General features: G+C 54.2%; 1 protein-coding gene across 1 annotated transcript; it reads right to left on the reverse strand.

Annotated features, from left to right (window-relative positions):
* Positions 1-8,268: 8,268 nt before the first annotated feature.
* On the reverse strand, positions 8,269-15,148 carry PLK5 (polo like kinase 5 (inactive)). The gene is given in 16 exon segments (XM_088839302.1): positions 8,269-8,440; positions 9,156-9,296; positions 9,406-9,533; positions 10,418-10,601; positions 11,105-11,195; positions 11,430-11,480; positions 11,556-11,589; positions 11,660-11,736; positions 11,894-12,020; positions 12,151-12,349; positions 12,918-13,013; positions 13,112-13,199; positions 13,294-13,423; positions 14,059-14,175; positions 14,328-14,441; positions 15,035-15,148. Coding segments are annotated over 16 exon segments (1,863 nt in total).
* Between the last annotated feature and the right edge of the window lie 854 nt (positions 15,149-16,002).

The following is a 16,002-nucleotide window of genomic DNA, read 5'->3' on the forward strand; positions in this document are numbered from 1 at the left end:
CCAGCATCTGAAATGTGACTTGTGCAACCAAGAGATTGAATCTTAAATGCTGTTTGGCTTTAATTTAAATTGAGATAGCATCTAGGGGACCTGTTTACTATGTAGACTCTTTTAAAGCAGAGAAACAGGAAGGCCAGTGTGCCCAGATATTGTGATGAGAGTAACAGGGAGTGGAGGTCCTGATCTGAGTGGCCCCAAGGTGACAAAGCCATGGGGGAGGGAAAACCTGTGGGCTGATGTGGTCGGCAGCATAATAATCCCAAAGACATTACATCCTGATCCCAGAGACTGTGGACGTGTCACCTCATGTGGCAGAGGGGACTCTGCAGGTGGGATTAAGGCCCCTGAAATGCGGACAACCCTGGATTCCCCAGGGAGAGCCAAGTGTCATCACAAGGTCCTTATAAGAGAGAGGGGGAGTGTCAGAGGCAGAAAGACTGGAGTTTTGCACTGCTGGCTGTGAGGATGGAGGGAGGGGCCCCAAACCAGGGATGCGGCGCCTCTAAAGCTGGAACAGGTGGGAGCCGGTGCTCCCCGGAGCCTCCGGAGGGGACAGCCCTGCCCACATGTGAATCTGAGGACTTTTGCTCTCCAGGACTGTTAGGGAGAATAAATTTGTGTTGCTTTAAGCCCCCACATGTGTGGTGCTTTGTTTCAATATAGGAAACTCACACAGCTGTGTTAAAAACTGCCCCAGCACCTTGGCTGATCCTATGCCCTGTGCAGGGAAACTACAAAATGAGCCTAGACATCTTGCGGTGCCAGAAAGTAAGGAAATCCTCAAAACACCCCATGAGAATGAGGGCATGTCCAAGGGACACCGAAGCCAGAGGCCAGAGCTGAAATAATGCATCCTATAAGATAGAGGACGCCCAGTGAACTTGAACTTCTAATACACAGGGGATCATGCTTTTAGTCAAAATCTGTCTCCAATATTGCCTGAGACACCCTTCTACCTGATGATCATTCAGTTATTTACCTGAAATTCAGATTTAACAGAACCTACTATGTTTTTATTTGCTTCATGTGGTAACTCTATGAGGTATGAGGGGGGATGAGAACCCATTGATTTGCAGGGAGATACATATATGCTGGAGAGGTCCCTCCTGTGGTTCCTAAATTCCACCCTGACTTTAAAGATGCAGAGCAGCCTAACAGGATGTGGACAACATATTAAAAAGCAGAGACCTCACTTTGTTAACAAAGGTCTGTAGAGTCAAACCTATTGTTTGGCCACTTGATGCGAAGAGCCAGCTCATTGGAAAAGACCCTGAGGCTGGGAAAGATTGAGGACAGGAGGAGTAGGGGACAGCAGAAGATAAGATGGTTGGATGGCATCACCACTCAATTGGACGTGAATTTGAGCAAACTCAGGGAGATAGCCAGGGACAAGGGAGCCTGGTGTGCTGCAGTCCACGGGTTCCAAGAGGGTGGGACACGACTTAGGGACTGACAACACCAGGATGTGGGCTGGGGACTGGCAGGTTCGTGAACCTGTAGCAGAATTAATTCCACACACATTTATGGATATGGACTGAGCGCCTTGATCCTTGCCATTCCAGGAGCGGGTTTGCTCCGGGGCGGAAGCCGCAGGAAGCCAGAAAGTCCCAAGCACTTTTGCTGCTACTAACCCCTTGCGCCATCCCCAGCCGGGCCCCCTCCAGCGGCTGGGAGGGACCAGAACTGCCCGTCCTCTGTCGCCACCGTGTGGTCGGAGCCGCGCATGACACTCTGCCCGATACAGCTGCAGAGCCCGCTCCTTATTATTTATGTAAAGTGGGCGTAACTGCCCTTGGCCCAGGCCTGTGGGCTCCTCAGGACACAAGCCGGTCCCCTTCCACAGTCCACCATCCATCGCTCAGCAACTCAGCGCTGGCACGCAGTGGGCCCTCCCTAAACGTTTGCTGACTGAATACACTACAGGGACCGCTCCCCCCTACCCAAATAAAACTGAGGGTTTTTTCTTTACCCTAGCCAGATCCCTAACCGCCTGACCACCTGAGGTCCTGAGAAACTGCGCACATTTAAATACACACCTGAGTGGGAAAGGAGGTGACACAGACGCTGGCGGCCATCTGGTTCACACCATCTGACCATTGGGAATTTACCCTGGTGTCCAGTGTGAGTAGGGCTTGGAGTTTATTTTTCCAGATAACTAATGTAAGTTCTCCCCCTAGGCACTGTGGTCATTTGGGGCCTGGATTATCCTCTGAGGAGCGTCCTGGACACTGCGGGGGTTGACCAGCATCCCTGTCCCCCATTTGATGTCAGAAACTCCCCTTTCCCAGTTCTGACTATGAAAATCTTCTAAAGTCTCCCCTGGGGGCAGGAACCTCCCCTCCCCCAGTGAGAACCGTTCATCCCATTTCTCAGGGATTGGACCAAATTGGCCCTGAACAGGCTGTGTCCTGGAATCTCCCCACATACCCACCCACATGGAGGGTTCCGCTTGCAGAGTTGGAACATCTGATTTTGGTTTATTTCAAGCAACCCTTAAGATGGATTCATGTCCCAGCTAAAATGACTTATGCTTGACTCGTAAAACTTTTTAGTGTTGGAAATGTCACATGTAAATCCAAGCAGAGAGGGGTCAATCCAAAGGACCCAGCTTCAGCAAATAACCAATTCTCAAATTTCCCAGCAATTCTTGGCTGTTTCTCTCCACCTGCCCCACCCCCACCAGGCTCTGTAGCAAACTGCATTTGTCCACAGGCCAGGATGCTTACTGAGTAACACAGGTGGGCACAATGTCACCATCAGAACTTAAAATTGTTAACAATAACTTTAAAAAAAAAAAAAAGTTCAGACATGTGGGATCTAGTTACCTAACCAGGAATCAAACCTGGGCCCCCTCCATTGGGAGTGCAGAGTCTTGGTCACTGGACCACCAGGGGAGTCCTCACGGTAAGGCTGATTTCTTAACAGTAACTCTCTGAGCAGCATTTCCCTTTGCTTGAGTGTATTGTTATTGTTTACAAGTCAGTTGGTTTCAGTCTGCATCCGGCACATACTCCCTGGAGATCTGGCTCTCGTGTCTTGTTCATGTATTCTAACCAGTGGTTCCCAACACAGACCCTCAGTGTGGATGAGGAGGTTTAAAAAATACCAAAGTCTGAGTCCCCCCAGTTATGCTATAATTAGTCTGGGTGCCATGTGGGCAGCAGGATTTTTTTTCAATTGTGGTAAACATAACAAAATTTACCAGTTTGAAGTGTACATTGAGTATATTCACAATTTGGCCCCTGGAACCTGTGGGTGGGAGCCATCCATCACCCCTATCTCTTTCCAGAATATTCTCATCACCCCAAAAAGAAATCCCACCTCCATTAGCAGTCACTCCCCACTCCCAGCCCCTGACAACCAGGATCTGTGTCTGTGGATCGGCCTGTTCTGGACATTTGCCATCAGTGGAATCACACCCTGTGTGTCCTCGTGTGTCTGCTTCCCTCGCTGAGCATCGTGTTCTCAAGTTTCATCCACAGTGTAGGGAGTGTCAGGGCTTCTCTCCTTTTATGACTGAAGAATATTCTAGTGTATATATGGACCACCTTTTGTTATCCATTCATCCTTGAGGAATGAATTTTTTAATTAAATGTTTTTATGTTAAAAAAGAAAACTTTTTGGCTGTGCTAGGTCTTCATTGCTGAGTACTGGCTTCAGTAGTTGAAGCATACAGGCTTAGTTGCACAGAGATCTAGGAATAAAATTGCTGAATTATTTGGTAATTCTATGTTTAATTTATTGAGGAACCAAGGAACAGAACATTTTGGTTTTGTTTTATTTTTAATTTTCGTCGAGCTACACTGGCATGTGGGATCTTAGTTCCCGGATCAGGGATCAAACCTGCACCCCTGCAATGGAAGCGAGGAGTCTTAACCACTGCACTGCCAGGGAAGTCCGAAACAGAGTTTTTAATGGAAATTTTTATTGAGATCATTGTAGATTCCCCTGGAGTTATAAGAAATAATGCTGATCCCTTATACATTCTGCCCAGTCTCCCCCAAAGTTTGCATTTGCAAAATGACAGTCAGTACCTCAACCAGGATACATTTATATCTAAATCAGATTTCCAAGTTCCTCAGTTTTTCTTGCATTTGTGTATGTGTGTATTTAGTTGTCTACAATTGTATCAGTAGAGTAGGCACATGTATACACCACCACAGTGGCCTATTTCCCTAACCTTGGCAACCACTCAAATGTCCTCCATTTCAAAAAGGATATAATTTCAAAAGTGCTATATAAACATAATCTTAGATTGTGAGACTGTAAGTATGTTTGACATTGTTTTTGTTTTTGATTTTTGCTCAGCATGATTCCCCGGAGTCATTAGGAATTTTTAAACTCTTCAGTGAGGTGGTCTGATATTATTCAGTTTGACCTACTTACAGCTGTTCTCCTAGCAACCCATGTGCCTCAGTTTTCTCATCTGTTAAATGGGGGAGAGGAAAGCCCCCAGCACTCAGGTGAGCTTTGAGAATTAGAGTAGATGGGGAACCAGGTGCCCGCAGTCAGGACCTGGAGCCTGCGAGGCTTTGTGATAGCACACCAGGTTGCCATGGCACCAGCCAACCTGCCTGCCCGGGATGCTATAGCCCTGGTCCCGCCTCACTTGCTGGTGATTGGAGGAGGCATCGTGACACATGCTCACACAGACCAATGATGAGGTAGTCCAGAGGCTGGGTTCTACCGAGGCTTTAGATTAGGCCAAAAGGGTAGAATTGAGTGAAGCCAAAATTTCCCTCACTCTTCAGGTTTAAATAGGCTTTCCGTGGTTTCTTAAAAAAAAAAAAAAAAGGCCTGGTCATCCCTGGAATGAATTCATTTCCATTTCATGAAGCTTCAGCCCGTTGTAAATGCCCCCAAAGGTGAGGCTAATAATTCTTCTAATAATTTTATTTCTTAAGACACACAGTTAACCTCTCTAAAGAAGATTCCAGAAATTTTCAGCGTGAGAGTGGTGTGGGCACTTTGCCATCTCTCGAAGTTCTCATACCTAGAAATAAGAATCGGCCTGGGAGGTTATGAAATTAATATATTCCGTGGTTGGTTTATTTTTAATAAACCACCATTGTAGGCTCAGGGTGTGGGCGATTCTCACAGATTGTTGCTGTTCTTACGCCCACAAACAGATGGAAATAAATACTCTAGGTAGGTCATTTTGCAAGATGCACAGTTAAATGGACCGTGGATGTTTTGCCTCCCCCCCCCCCCCACTCCCAGAAACAAATGTTCTGGGCAGAAAAGGAGCTGGGTCCTTTTCATGTTTTGGCATGTGTATTAGTTAGCTATTGCTGGGTAATGCATCACCCCCAAACTAAGTGACTTGAAACATCCATTTATACATTAGAGTATTAGCCAGGAAAAAGAGTGGCGTTCTGACACACGGCAGTGTGGATGGACCTTGAAAACACCATGCTCAGGACTTCCCTGGAGGTCCAGTGGTTAAGAGTGCAGGTTTGCACTGTAGAGGGAACGGGTTCCATCCCTGGTCTGAGATCTAAGATCCCACATGCTATGCTGCAAGACCAAATAAATAAATATTTTTTAAAATTAAAAAAAAGAAATATGATACTTGGTAGAGAAGCCAAACACAAAAGGCCACACAACATGTGATTCTTTTGATGGGAAATGTCCAGAACAGAAAATGAGAAATGTGCATCTCCAGGCAGATCCACAGGCACAGAGAGTGGGTTCTTGGTTGTCAGGGGCTGGGGAAGTGGAGGGGGTGAGGAGTGACTGCTGATGAGGACAGGTGTTCTTCTGGAGTGATGGACTCTCTGGAACTAGACAGGGGTGGCGACTGTATAACACTGTGAATGCACTCAGTGCCATGGAACTGTACACTTTAAAATGGTGAATTTCATGTTATGTTACCTCAGTAGTAATAATAGTAGAAAAGTTAAAAAAGAACAAACCCACAATTCACACACGGTTTGTGTACTTCTCTGCTCACACCCCATTCCTCCGGATTCTCCAGGGAGTCCAGGGAGATTCTAAACTCTCCCTCTTTTATGCAGAACAGTTTCTCTTCCCGGGTCTTACCACACTCAGGCCTGTGACCCCCCCGTGATGTACCCCCAGCCCCTTCGTTCCCTCCCTTTACCCCATTCTTCCACAAAATCACCAGGTGGGTCTTTCCACCCAGGGGCAGGAGTGCACCCAGTCACAGGGTTCAGAGAAAGAGCAACACTGATGGTTTAATTTTTTCCATAGGAACATACTGAAAGTCTCTCAGTCATGTCTGACTCTTCGAAACCCCATGGACTGTACAGTCCATGGAATTCTCCAGGTCAGAATACTGGAATGGGTAGCCATTCCCTTCTCCACGGGATCTTCCCAACCCAGGGATTGAATGCAGGTCTTCCGCACTGTGGGCAGAGTCTTTAACAGCTGAGCCACCAGGGAAGCCACAGGAGCATAAGTGCCTGAAAATGGATAGAAAGATCCAGAGAACCTTGCTGGGACCTCCTCCCCAGGAAGGAAGAGGACCAGAGATGAGAGGCATCAGCCCTGGGGATTTAGCTTCATCTGTCAGGTTGCAATTTGGAAATTGATAGCAGTTGTGTGTGTATTGCTCAGTCGTGTCTCACTTTTTGTGACCCGGTGGATTGTAGCCCACCATGCTCCTCTGTGGAGAAGGCAATGGCAAGCCACTCCAGTACGCTTGCCTGGAAAGTCCCATGGACGGAGGAGCCTGGTAGGCTGCAGTCCATGGGGTTGCTAAGAGTTGAACACGACTGAGCAACTTCACTTTCACTTTTCACTTTCATGCATTGGAGAAGGAAATGGCAACCCACTCCAGTGTTCTTGCTGGAGAATCCCAGGGACGGGGGAGCCTGGTGGGCCGCCGTCTATGGGGTCACACAGAGTCAGACACGACTGAAGCAACTTAGCAGCAGCAGCAGGCTCCTCTGTCTGTGGAATTCTCCAGGCAAGAGTACTGGAGTGGATTGCCATTCCCTTCTCCAAGGAGTCTTCCCACCCAGGAACTGAGCCTGGGTCTCTGCACTGATTCTTTCCAAGCAGGCAGTTCAAAGGGAAAAGCCTGCCGGGGGGTGGGCTCAGGTTCCCAGCTCTGACCTGCTCAGTGACCTGGTGCAGGTCTCATCCCTCTTCAGTTGCCCCTGTGCCCTGCCTGCAGGTGGGTGCCTGTGGGCCCTGGGATCCTTCCCAGGGCTGTGAAGGGTCACCTGAATGAGGGTTGCAGCTCTGCCTGGCCCACATCTCCAGCCCCTGAGACATCTTCCCACTGAACACAGCAGATGGGCTTGAACCTCCACAGGCAGCCATGCCAGGTGGCAAGGATGTCATCAAAGGGCTCAGAATCTTTGTTCAAAACCTTGGGACTGGAACCTCCCTGGTTGGGGAGCTAAGATCCCACATGCCTCATGGCCAAGAAACCCAAACATAAAACAGAAACAATATTGTAACACATGCAACAGAGACCTTAAAAATGGTCCACATCAAAAATAATCTTAGAAACAAAAAGCCTTGGGATTTGCTTCACTCGACCTGATCCTGACCCAGCACAGGGAGCCTGATGGGTTGAGGAATACTGCCTCCTACAATTTGGGTTCAGGAAGCAATTGTTTTTTCCAGACCAGCCAGACTCAAGCCTCTGAGTTCTCTCGTTTCTGTTGGCTCGCCGGCTAGCTCTTTCCCGAACTCATCTTTCTGACACTATCTTCTCGCACATAATGGCCAGCTGTCCGTCAACCAGAGCCTCCAGCTCTAGAAGCACACATGCCCCACCCCACTCTGGTCCTCCCCAGGGCAAAAGTGCCAAACGTCTTGCCCTGGCATGACAGAGGTCACCAATTTCCCAGCTTCCCCATCCGTGTCCTCCCTGCCCATCCGTTAAGCAGTGTTCCATACTTGAGAGTTTTGGTCGTGGCAGAACCCCACTCTGGTAAGGATTTCTGTGTTGGTGAAAATCTGGCCCATCTATCTGTGTCACAGAGAGCAGTGGGCTCAGATCATGCCAGGTTTGGGTGCCCCCTTGCCAAAGCTCCTCAAATGCCCCAAAGAGAGGCAGATGGGGCAGGATGCAGAGTCAAGTCTCCTTTAATGAAAAAAGAACAAACCCCGGACACAAGTCTGGGTTGAACAGTCACTCCAAGAGGTGAGGCGAGGCTCCCCACCCCCTGCATGTTCCCTATGCTGTCCCCAAGGACGTCCCTCAGCGGGGAAAGGAGAACAATGGGAGCAGAAATGGACCCTGTGTCCTGGGTATCAACATGCAGAGGTCCACTCTGACCCTTGGGATCGCTAGATGCTCTGTAGCTTAATGATGGCATGCTGAAGGCGCTGGTGGGCGCCTGGGGTACAGCCACAGCCCCGCAGGATGCCCAGTGGGTAGGAGGTGCCAGGCTGGCCCCGTTCCCAGACTGTGAGCAGCAGCTCCTCACCACCCCCGCTCCGCACAAGTTGTTCCTGATCTCTGCTGCCGCTGACCTGCCAATGTGGGGAGAAGCTGGGGTGGAAGGGAGAAGGGGCCCCGGCCCTCAGGGGGCAAGTGGACAGGAGACTGAGGGCACCCTGACCTGAGTTTCAGTGGCTGCCCCACCCGTGGGGACTCCAGGCTAGGAACCAGGGCTGTGCCATATAGACAGAGAGACCAAGGCTCAGATGGGACCCCCTGCCCATAACCACCCAGTGAGACCTCCTACTCAAGCCTGTGTCCTGGGGAACAGCAGCTCCTCACTGGTGCCAGCTCTCCCCACCGCTGGGCATGGCCATTTGAAGCCAATCCTGCCCTCTGAGACCCAGCCCAGGTCAGGGCACTCTGGTCTAAACAGAGATGGGGTTTTTACTGTAAAATAAAGTCATACTAATTTTTCTAAAATGATAGTAAGGATTGTATACTACTGCGTTGGAATTCTGTTTTAAGAGCGGCTACAATTTCTCAGAGATTGCCAGAATCGCTCAGGAAAACCTACAACTGATTCTGCAATGAGATGGCATTTTGCCAGGTGCTACCGGTGACCACATGGGACCATGATCCCCAGTGACATTCTGCCATCATTCAAACACATTTTATTTCCAGTTTTATGCTTGGGAGTCATAAGTCTCAGTTCCTGGCTCCACCAGGAACCAACCACTTCCTCAGGCTTTCTCCCAAAAACATGCAACACACCAGGCCCATTTGAGGGGGCCCCTTGCTCCCCTGCACCATCCCATCACTGAAGAGCAGCAGCACCACCGGCTCGGACACCAGGAAGCACAGCAGGCAGAGGCCGGGTGCTACCGGCCAGCTGGGCATGGACAGGCCCCGCTCCTGTGGACGGACCCCGCTCCTGTGGACAGACCCAGCTGGGAGACCTCAGGGCCGGGGGGCCCCACCACCTGGCCCCCCCTGGCTCCCCTACCTCCACCCTCACCTCTTGAAGCTGTTGCTGTATGTACCAGGCAAAGAGCCGCAGTACAGCCAGAAGGGAATCCTGTGCCCTGGGGAACAGCAGGGCACCCAGCAGGCTGGGCACATTCCTCAGGGTAAACATCTGCAGCTTTCCCAAGTGGGGCGCGTAGCTCACCTGGTTGTTGTTGGGGGGCACAGGGCGGTGACCATGGAGTCAGGGGCTCCATCCTGGGCACCTCACACCCGAGGACACCTTCTCCTGTAGCCCTTGCACCATGATTTGAAACCAGCTCTGCAGGGTCCAAGGCCTCTCTGTCCATTCAGTCCCGACCCCGGCCCTAAACTCCAGACCCATGGTGCCTCAGACTTGGCTGTCCATGCTGAGATCCTGATGGTTCCCCACATCTGTCTGCCCTCTTGCCACCTTCCTCTCTTGCCTGATGGCTGCTCCATCCCCCCCAAAACCTGCAAACTACACCCAGATTGCAGCCCTTGCTCACCCCTCCATAGTCACCACCCCAGCCCAAGTTACCACCATTGTCCACCCAGCTTGTCCAGCCACCTCCCTGCTGCTCTCCTGTTAATAAAAGTACAAGTCAGACTCCTCCTTCCTGCCCCAACCCCAGCAGTAGCCTATGAGACTCTGTGACTTCATGTCTGCCTCTGTGCCACTCCTCAAACCCACCACACTGGGTCCCATCTTGGCGCCTTTGCACATGCTGTTCTCTGTGCCTCTGATGCTGTTCCTGACAGGCCCTTTCTCATCCTTCCTGTCTCACCTGAGCATCACTTCCCCAGACATCCCCTTCCTCCACAACCACTCTGTGGAGTTGCCTCCACCCCCCCAATCTGTCACCTCATCTGCTTTATTTTCTTCAGAAAACTGCCACCAAAATCAACTTAGTGATTCATTTGTTTAGCATTGTTCTCCCCCAGAAGGCAGTAAGCAACTGTAGGTATGTACAGTAGGTGTTTATTAAATACTTGAGTGAAAGAAGAAAGGCAAAGGCAGAGAGGGCTTGGCCCCACAGCGGGTAGGAACTCCATGACTTATCCCCCTGGGGGGTGCAGTGCCATGTGGGTGCTACCCGGAACCACGACCCTGTTGCCACCGTCTGACAGTTGGTAGCCAAAAACATACTTGCTAGAACAGTCCACCCACTTGGGGGCCCAGAAGACAGGCTGCTGCTCTCTTGGCGGGTCCTGCATGACTGGGCACAGGAGGAAGTGACATGGGGGGGGTTCCTGGAGGGGCCTGGTGGAGGCACAGGAGATGGGGAGAAAGGTCCAGGGCACAGAAAAGCAACTCTTGGGGCTTCCTGGCGGTCCAGTGGTTAAGATTTCATGTTTCCACTGCAGGGGGAGCCAGTTCAGTTCCTGATAGGGAGAACTAAGATCTTGCATAACGCATGGTGTGGCCGAAAAACAAAAAAACCCAAGCAACTCTTGCCTTGAGGGGAGAGGACTGGGGGACCCTGAGGTCACAGCCGCTTTTAGTAATGAATAAATCTGAAACACGTGTAAGGTCCAAAACACTGCAGGGCTTTGCTTTATTTCATTAAGCATTTTTTTTTTTTTGGCATTAAAAATAAAATCACTCAAGGCCACATGGCAGCCTGGATCGAATCCTTGGAAGAGGAAAAAGGCAGGAATGGGGAGCCTAGGGAAATCCAGCAGCCCAGGGGGCGGGCCAGGTGAAGCCGGAAGTCTGTCCTCCGGGATTCTCAGCAAATCTCACATTATCTTGTGCCTCCCCTACCTGGGGAGCCTGAATCCAGGCAGAGCTGCAGGTTCCTGATGGCTGCCTCCACCTCCTGCCTTGGACTCCCCTTGGGCCCTGGGGAAACAGCTCTGTTGGGGGGCACAGGATCTGGAGAACAACCCCACCCCCAGCTCCCACATCCAGAAAAGTCCCAGGTTCAACCCAGGAATCCAAACACTGTCCCCACTTTACAGGTGGGGAAACTGAGGCCAGGAGAGGGGCTGTGATGCTAGCAAGGCACAATCCTCACCCCCACTTCTCAACCCTCACCCCTGCCCACAGTTCCTGTCTAGGATGGAGCGTGCTCACCTGCCAGGTCACTCTGGAGGGTCCCCTGGGCCAGCAGCTGGATGGGGCCCTCTGGGGCACAGAGCCCCGCTCTCCAACAGGGAGTCCTGGGGAGGGAGCAGCAGACAGACGTTGGGAATTGGTGACGGGCTCTGGCCTCCCCATGGAGACCTCATGACTTCTCCCCGTGCCCAGCCAGCTGTGAGGATGCCCTCTGCATTCCCCACTACCTCCCCGCTCCCGGCCCTCACCTCACTGCCCCACTCCATGGAGTCAGGGTCTGAACCATCTTCTCCAGGACCTGAGGCCTCCTGAGAAGCCAAGGGGCCTGCAGGGGGCACACGGATTTGGGCGTGGGGGCAGAGCCTGGCCCCACATGGAGGGCATCTGCTGTGGAGGTGGTTTCAGAGCAGGAAGGGGATATGACAGGTGTGTGAGATGCAGGGCAGGGAGGACCAGCTGATGGGGGAAGGAGAGGTACTCACAGGGCGCTCGGCACTGGGGCAGTAGCAGCCGGCCCACCTTTCGGAAAAGTCTGCCCAGAGGCTGGGGGATGGCAAAGATGGGCGGGCTGTGGCAGGAGTGGGGTGGAAGCCGGTCCGGGGTGAAGCCCTTTAGAGTGGGGAGCTGGAGGTCAGCAGGCTGCTCCTGAGTACCTGTGCTACCTGGGGATTCTGACCCTCACCTGGGGCTGCTGAGACACCCCAGGGAGGGGCCACCCTGTCCCGCTGACACCCCACACCTGCGTGAAAAAGTCATCCTGCAGCAGGTGGTCCAGGCTGGGCCGCTCGGCTGGGTTGGGGGCCAGCAGGCGGGCGATGAGGCGGCGCGCATTGGCAGACAGGTGTGCAGGCTCGGGGTAGCGGCCCTCTCGGATGTTCTGGTACATCTCCGACAGGGGAGCCGCCACGAAGGGAGGGACGCCAGTCAGCACCATGTACCTGGCCGGGTCGGGGGCAGGAAGCAGGGCGCCTGCTCAATCCCTGACACCATTCCTGCTTCACACCCACTTTCTCACACCTGCCCTGTGTCCACTCTCACCTAGTCACTCTTGTCTGCACAGAAGACACCAGCATCTGTCTGTACACCTGCCTGCACCTGGGTTACCCCTGGACACCTTCACAGACCTTTCCAGTTTTAACTTATGCTTGCTCGCACCGGTTCCAGTCCTGCATATGCCTCACGTCAGTACAAATGTCCTGATCTGCCTGTGTACCTAGCACCTGCGCACACCTGTCCACAGCTCTGGGCATGTTCAAACCTGTCCTCTGCTGCGCATACACCCTCCTGTATCCCTGTTCATACCTGTAGGCTCATGTGATGGCAGGCGCCTGCTCCTGCCTGCCCCCCAGCTGCACACACTGAGGTCCTATGTTTGCTCACACCTGCCTGTCCCCACACTCAGCCTCCTCTGTATATGCTTACACCCGTCCTTACCTGCCAGTGCCTGTCCCCACCTGGGCATTCCTGCCCCCCTTCCCCAGGCCTGGGGCTCCCAGGGCGACTCACATGATGCAGCCCAGAGCCCAGATGTCCGACTGGCAGGAATGTCCGTTTCTGGACACTACCTCCGGAGCCAGGAAGTTTGGGGTCCCGCAGAGCACTCTGGGGGCATAACGGGGGCTCAGGAAGACTGGGGGCCCCCCCACCAGACCAGGCCCACCTGCATCCACCCAGAGAGCCTGCTCAGAGCTTACAGTCACCTGTGGCAGCGGCCCCCTAGCCCCATCCTGGTGGCCAGCCCCAGGTCTCCAATCTTCACCTCCATGTTCTTGTTCAGGAAGAAGTTACCTTGTGGAGGGGAACGCAGCGGACGGTGAGGAAGGACGGTGGCTTGAGTGGAAGCCCCGCCCTCACCCCGCCAGGAAGCCCCGCCCGGGCGTACTGAGTTTCAGGTCCCGGTGGACGATGCGCCGCTGGTGCAGGTAGCTCAGGCCGCTGACCAGGCCTCGAAGATAGTAGCGCACCTCGGGCTCTGTCAGCGTCTGCCGTGCCTGCAGCACGTGGGCCAGCGACTGCAAGGCCCGACAGGTGCGCACCACCGTCGAGGAGACACAGGTGAGCTCCAGGGGCCCAAGAAGGCAAAGGAAAATTCAGCCGGGCCCAGGTGAACGTGGCTGACTGTGGCATGGGCAGAGGTGAGCTCTGAGCCCAAGGATGAGCACAGGAGTTCACTGGACGGAGGGGCCACAATGGGCGTGGAGGCCAGAGACGAATACAAAGTGGGTACACGCTGGGCACAGGTGAGTTTAGGTGTATTTAAGTGGGCTGAACTCAAGGGGTCTGTGAAGGTGCAGCTAAATTCAGTTGGGTCCAGGAATGGGCATTCCTGCCAATCAAACATCTGGGCTCTGGGCTGCACCATGTGAGTGGCCCTGGGAGCCCCGAACCTGGGGACCGGGGCAGGGTTGCCCAGTTGGAGACAGGTGTGGGCAAGTGGGGCCTGGCTGAGTACAGGAGAGGCACAGATGGGCTCCGATGTGCTTAGGTGGGTCAGGAGAGCCTTTGGGTGGGCAGGGGTGCGCAGGTGGGCCTGGTGTGGTCTCAGGTTAAAACAGTAAGGAGAGACAGACAAGGGTGCGGGGACACAGGTGAGCCCAGCAGACACGGGTGGGAGGGGACACGCCTCCCTCTCACCCCGCCCCCGCACCTGGCGACTGCAGTATTCCAACACCATGTATACGTGGTCCCGGTCTGCGAAGTGGCCGTGGAAGGCCACGATATTGCGATGTCGCAGGCGGCTGTGCAAAGCGATCTCGCGTTCCACCTGCAGGCAGGGTACCATGTGTATACATCTGGTAGGCTCCCACACCCGAGGCATTCATGCCCCCACAGGCAAGCTCCCCACCCCAGGGCAGGGACCTCTCTGGGGACCCGCTTCGGTCCTGGGGCCCCTGGGCACTGACGCGCGGAGAGTACCTTGCCGCGGGCGTGTAGCCGCGCAGCCCCGCCCCCTCCGCGAGGCACCACTTTGAGCGCGAACACAGCGCTTGTGGACATGTCGGTCAGCTTGTAGCAGCGGCTGAAGGCGCCCTGCAGGGCAGGAGAGTCAAGCTGCGTGCATACAGGTGTGAGGACAGATGGCCAGGCCTCCTCACACACACACACAGAGCTCACACCTTCCTACCTGGATCCCCAAAGCAACACAACACAGATGAACACGAAAGCACACAGATACATCACAGACGCGCAGAGTCCACAGAACCCCAACACAGTCCCCGGACACACGCTACAACGCCCGCACACAGAAAGCACAGACCTATGACACACGCAGACACACACACACAGGGACAACAAAACAGAGTCTGAGTCCGCACCAAGGCTCCAAAACACACAACACACCCCGTACCCTGGACACATAACCCACGACACAGCACTGCACGCCCAACACCGGTTCCCGCCACACAACGCGCGCCGCACAGCGAGTACATCGCAGACCCGGGCGTCGACCCACGCCAGCCCCGCGCCAGCCTGCAAACTCCCGCAGACACGCGGACACGCAGAGACAAAAGCCAGGGAGCACACTGGCTCATCTGCGGGTCTAGATGTCGCTTGCGCTCCGCCGGGCTGGGACCCCCGCTCCGCCCGGCCCCCGTGCCGCGGACTTGGAGTGCTGGAGTCCCCACCTTGCCGATCAGCTTCCCGCGCCTGTACACGCGCCCCGAGCTCGGGTCGCGCAGGAAGACGGAGACCAGCGGACAGCAACTGCGCCGCCGCCGCCGCCGCGGCCGGGGATCCATCCCTCCCCGGGGGCCTGGCTGGCGTACTGGCGCAGCCTCGGGCGCGACCACCGCGCACAGCGCTGCTCCGGGGGCAGCGCGCTACTGGGGCGCCTCTTATTGGCCGAGGGGGGAGGGGTGGAGTCCTGACGCTCCGGGCGGCCGGTGCGGGAGGGGGCGGGCGCGTGGGGGCTTGTGGGCCTGCGGGGACGCCGGGCTGGCGGGAGTTCCAGGGACCAGAGCGGCGCTGGCATCCGGCACGTAAACCCCGCGCCAGTCGCGCGCGCTCAGCTCTCTGGCTTCTCCGATCCTGCGCCTCCCGCCAAGCTGTGAATTGTCCACGCGCCCATTTTTCTGAGCAGGAAACTGAGGTCAGAAGGTTTGTCTCATTCTCTCGAGGCCTCAGAAGGAAGGGTGGGTGGGAATGAGGGCTTGGCGGGGCTCCCCTCAAGGTGCGCTTGAGGTCTGAGTCTAGTCGTCCTGAATACACACACGGGACTACTGCCAATAGGTAGGTCCCTGGGGCCTGCCTGTATGACAATGTGAAGCTTGATCATCTTGGCCCTGGGGAGCCACAGTAGGGTTCAGAGGAAGAGAGAGAAAGGGGAAGAAGCCTAATATCTCTGGGACTGGGGCTGGTGGGGAGGGCAGTGCAGCCTACAGGGGCACTGATAGGAAGCTGCTGTACGTAATGGACACTAGGCATGAGGAGCAGGATTTGGGGACTAAAGGAGAGGCACTAGGGGTGGTGACTCCTGCCTCTGGCTTCTGCAGCCATGGAGAGGCAGGAGGATAGAGGACAAGAGGGCAGGCTTGGGCCCTGTGGAACTATGGTAGCACCTCTGAGCTATGCCTCACACTTTCGCTGCCTCAAG

Source organism: Moschus berezovskii, chromosome 8 (genome assembly GCF_049115385.1).
Source record: "Moschus berezovskii isolate FMDL1 chromosome 8, NW_MosBer_1.0, whole genome shotgun sequence".
Classification (NCBI taxonomy): domain Eukaryota; kingdom Metazoa; phylum Chordata; class Mammalia; order Artiodactyla; family Moschidae; genus Moschus; species Moschus berezovskii.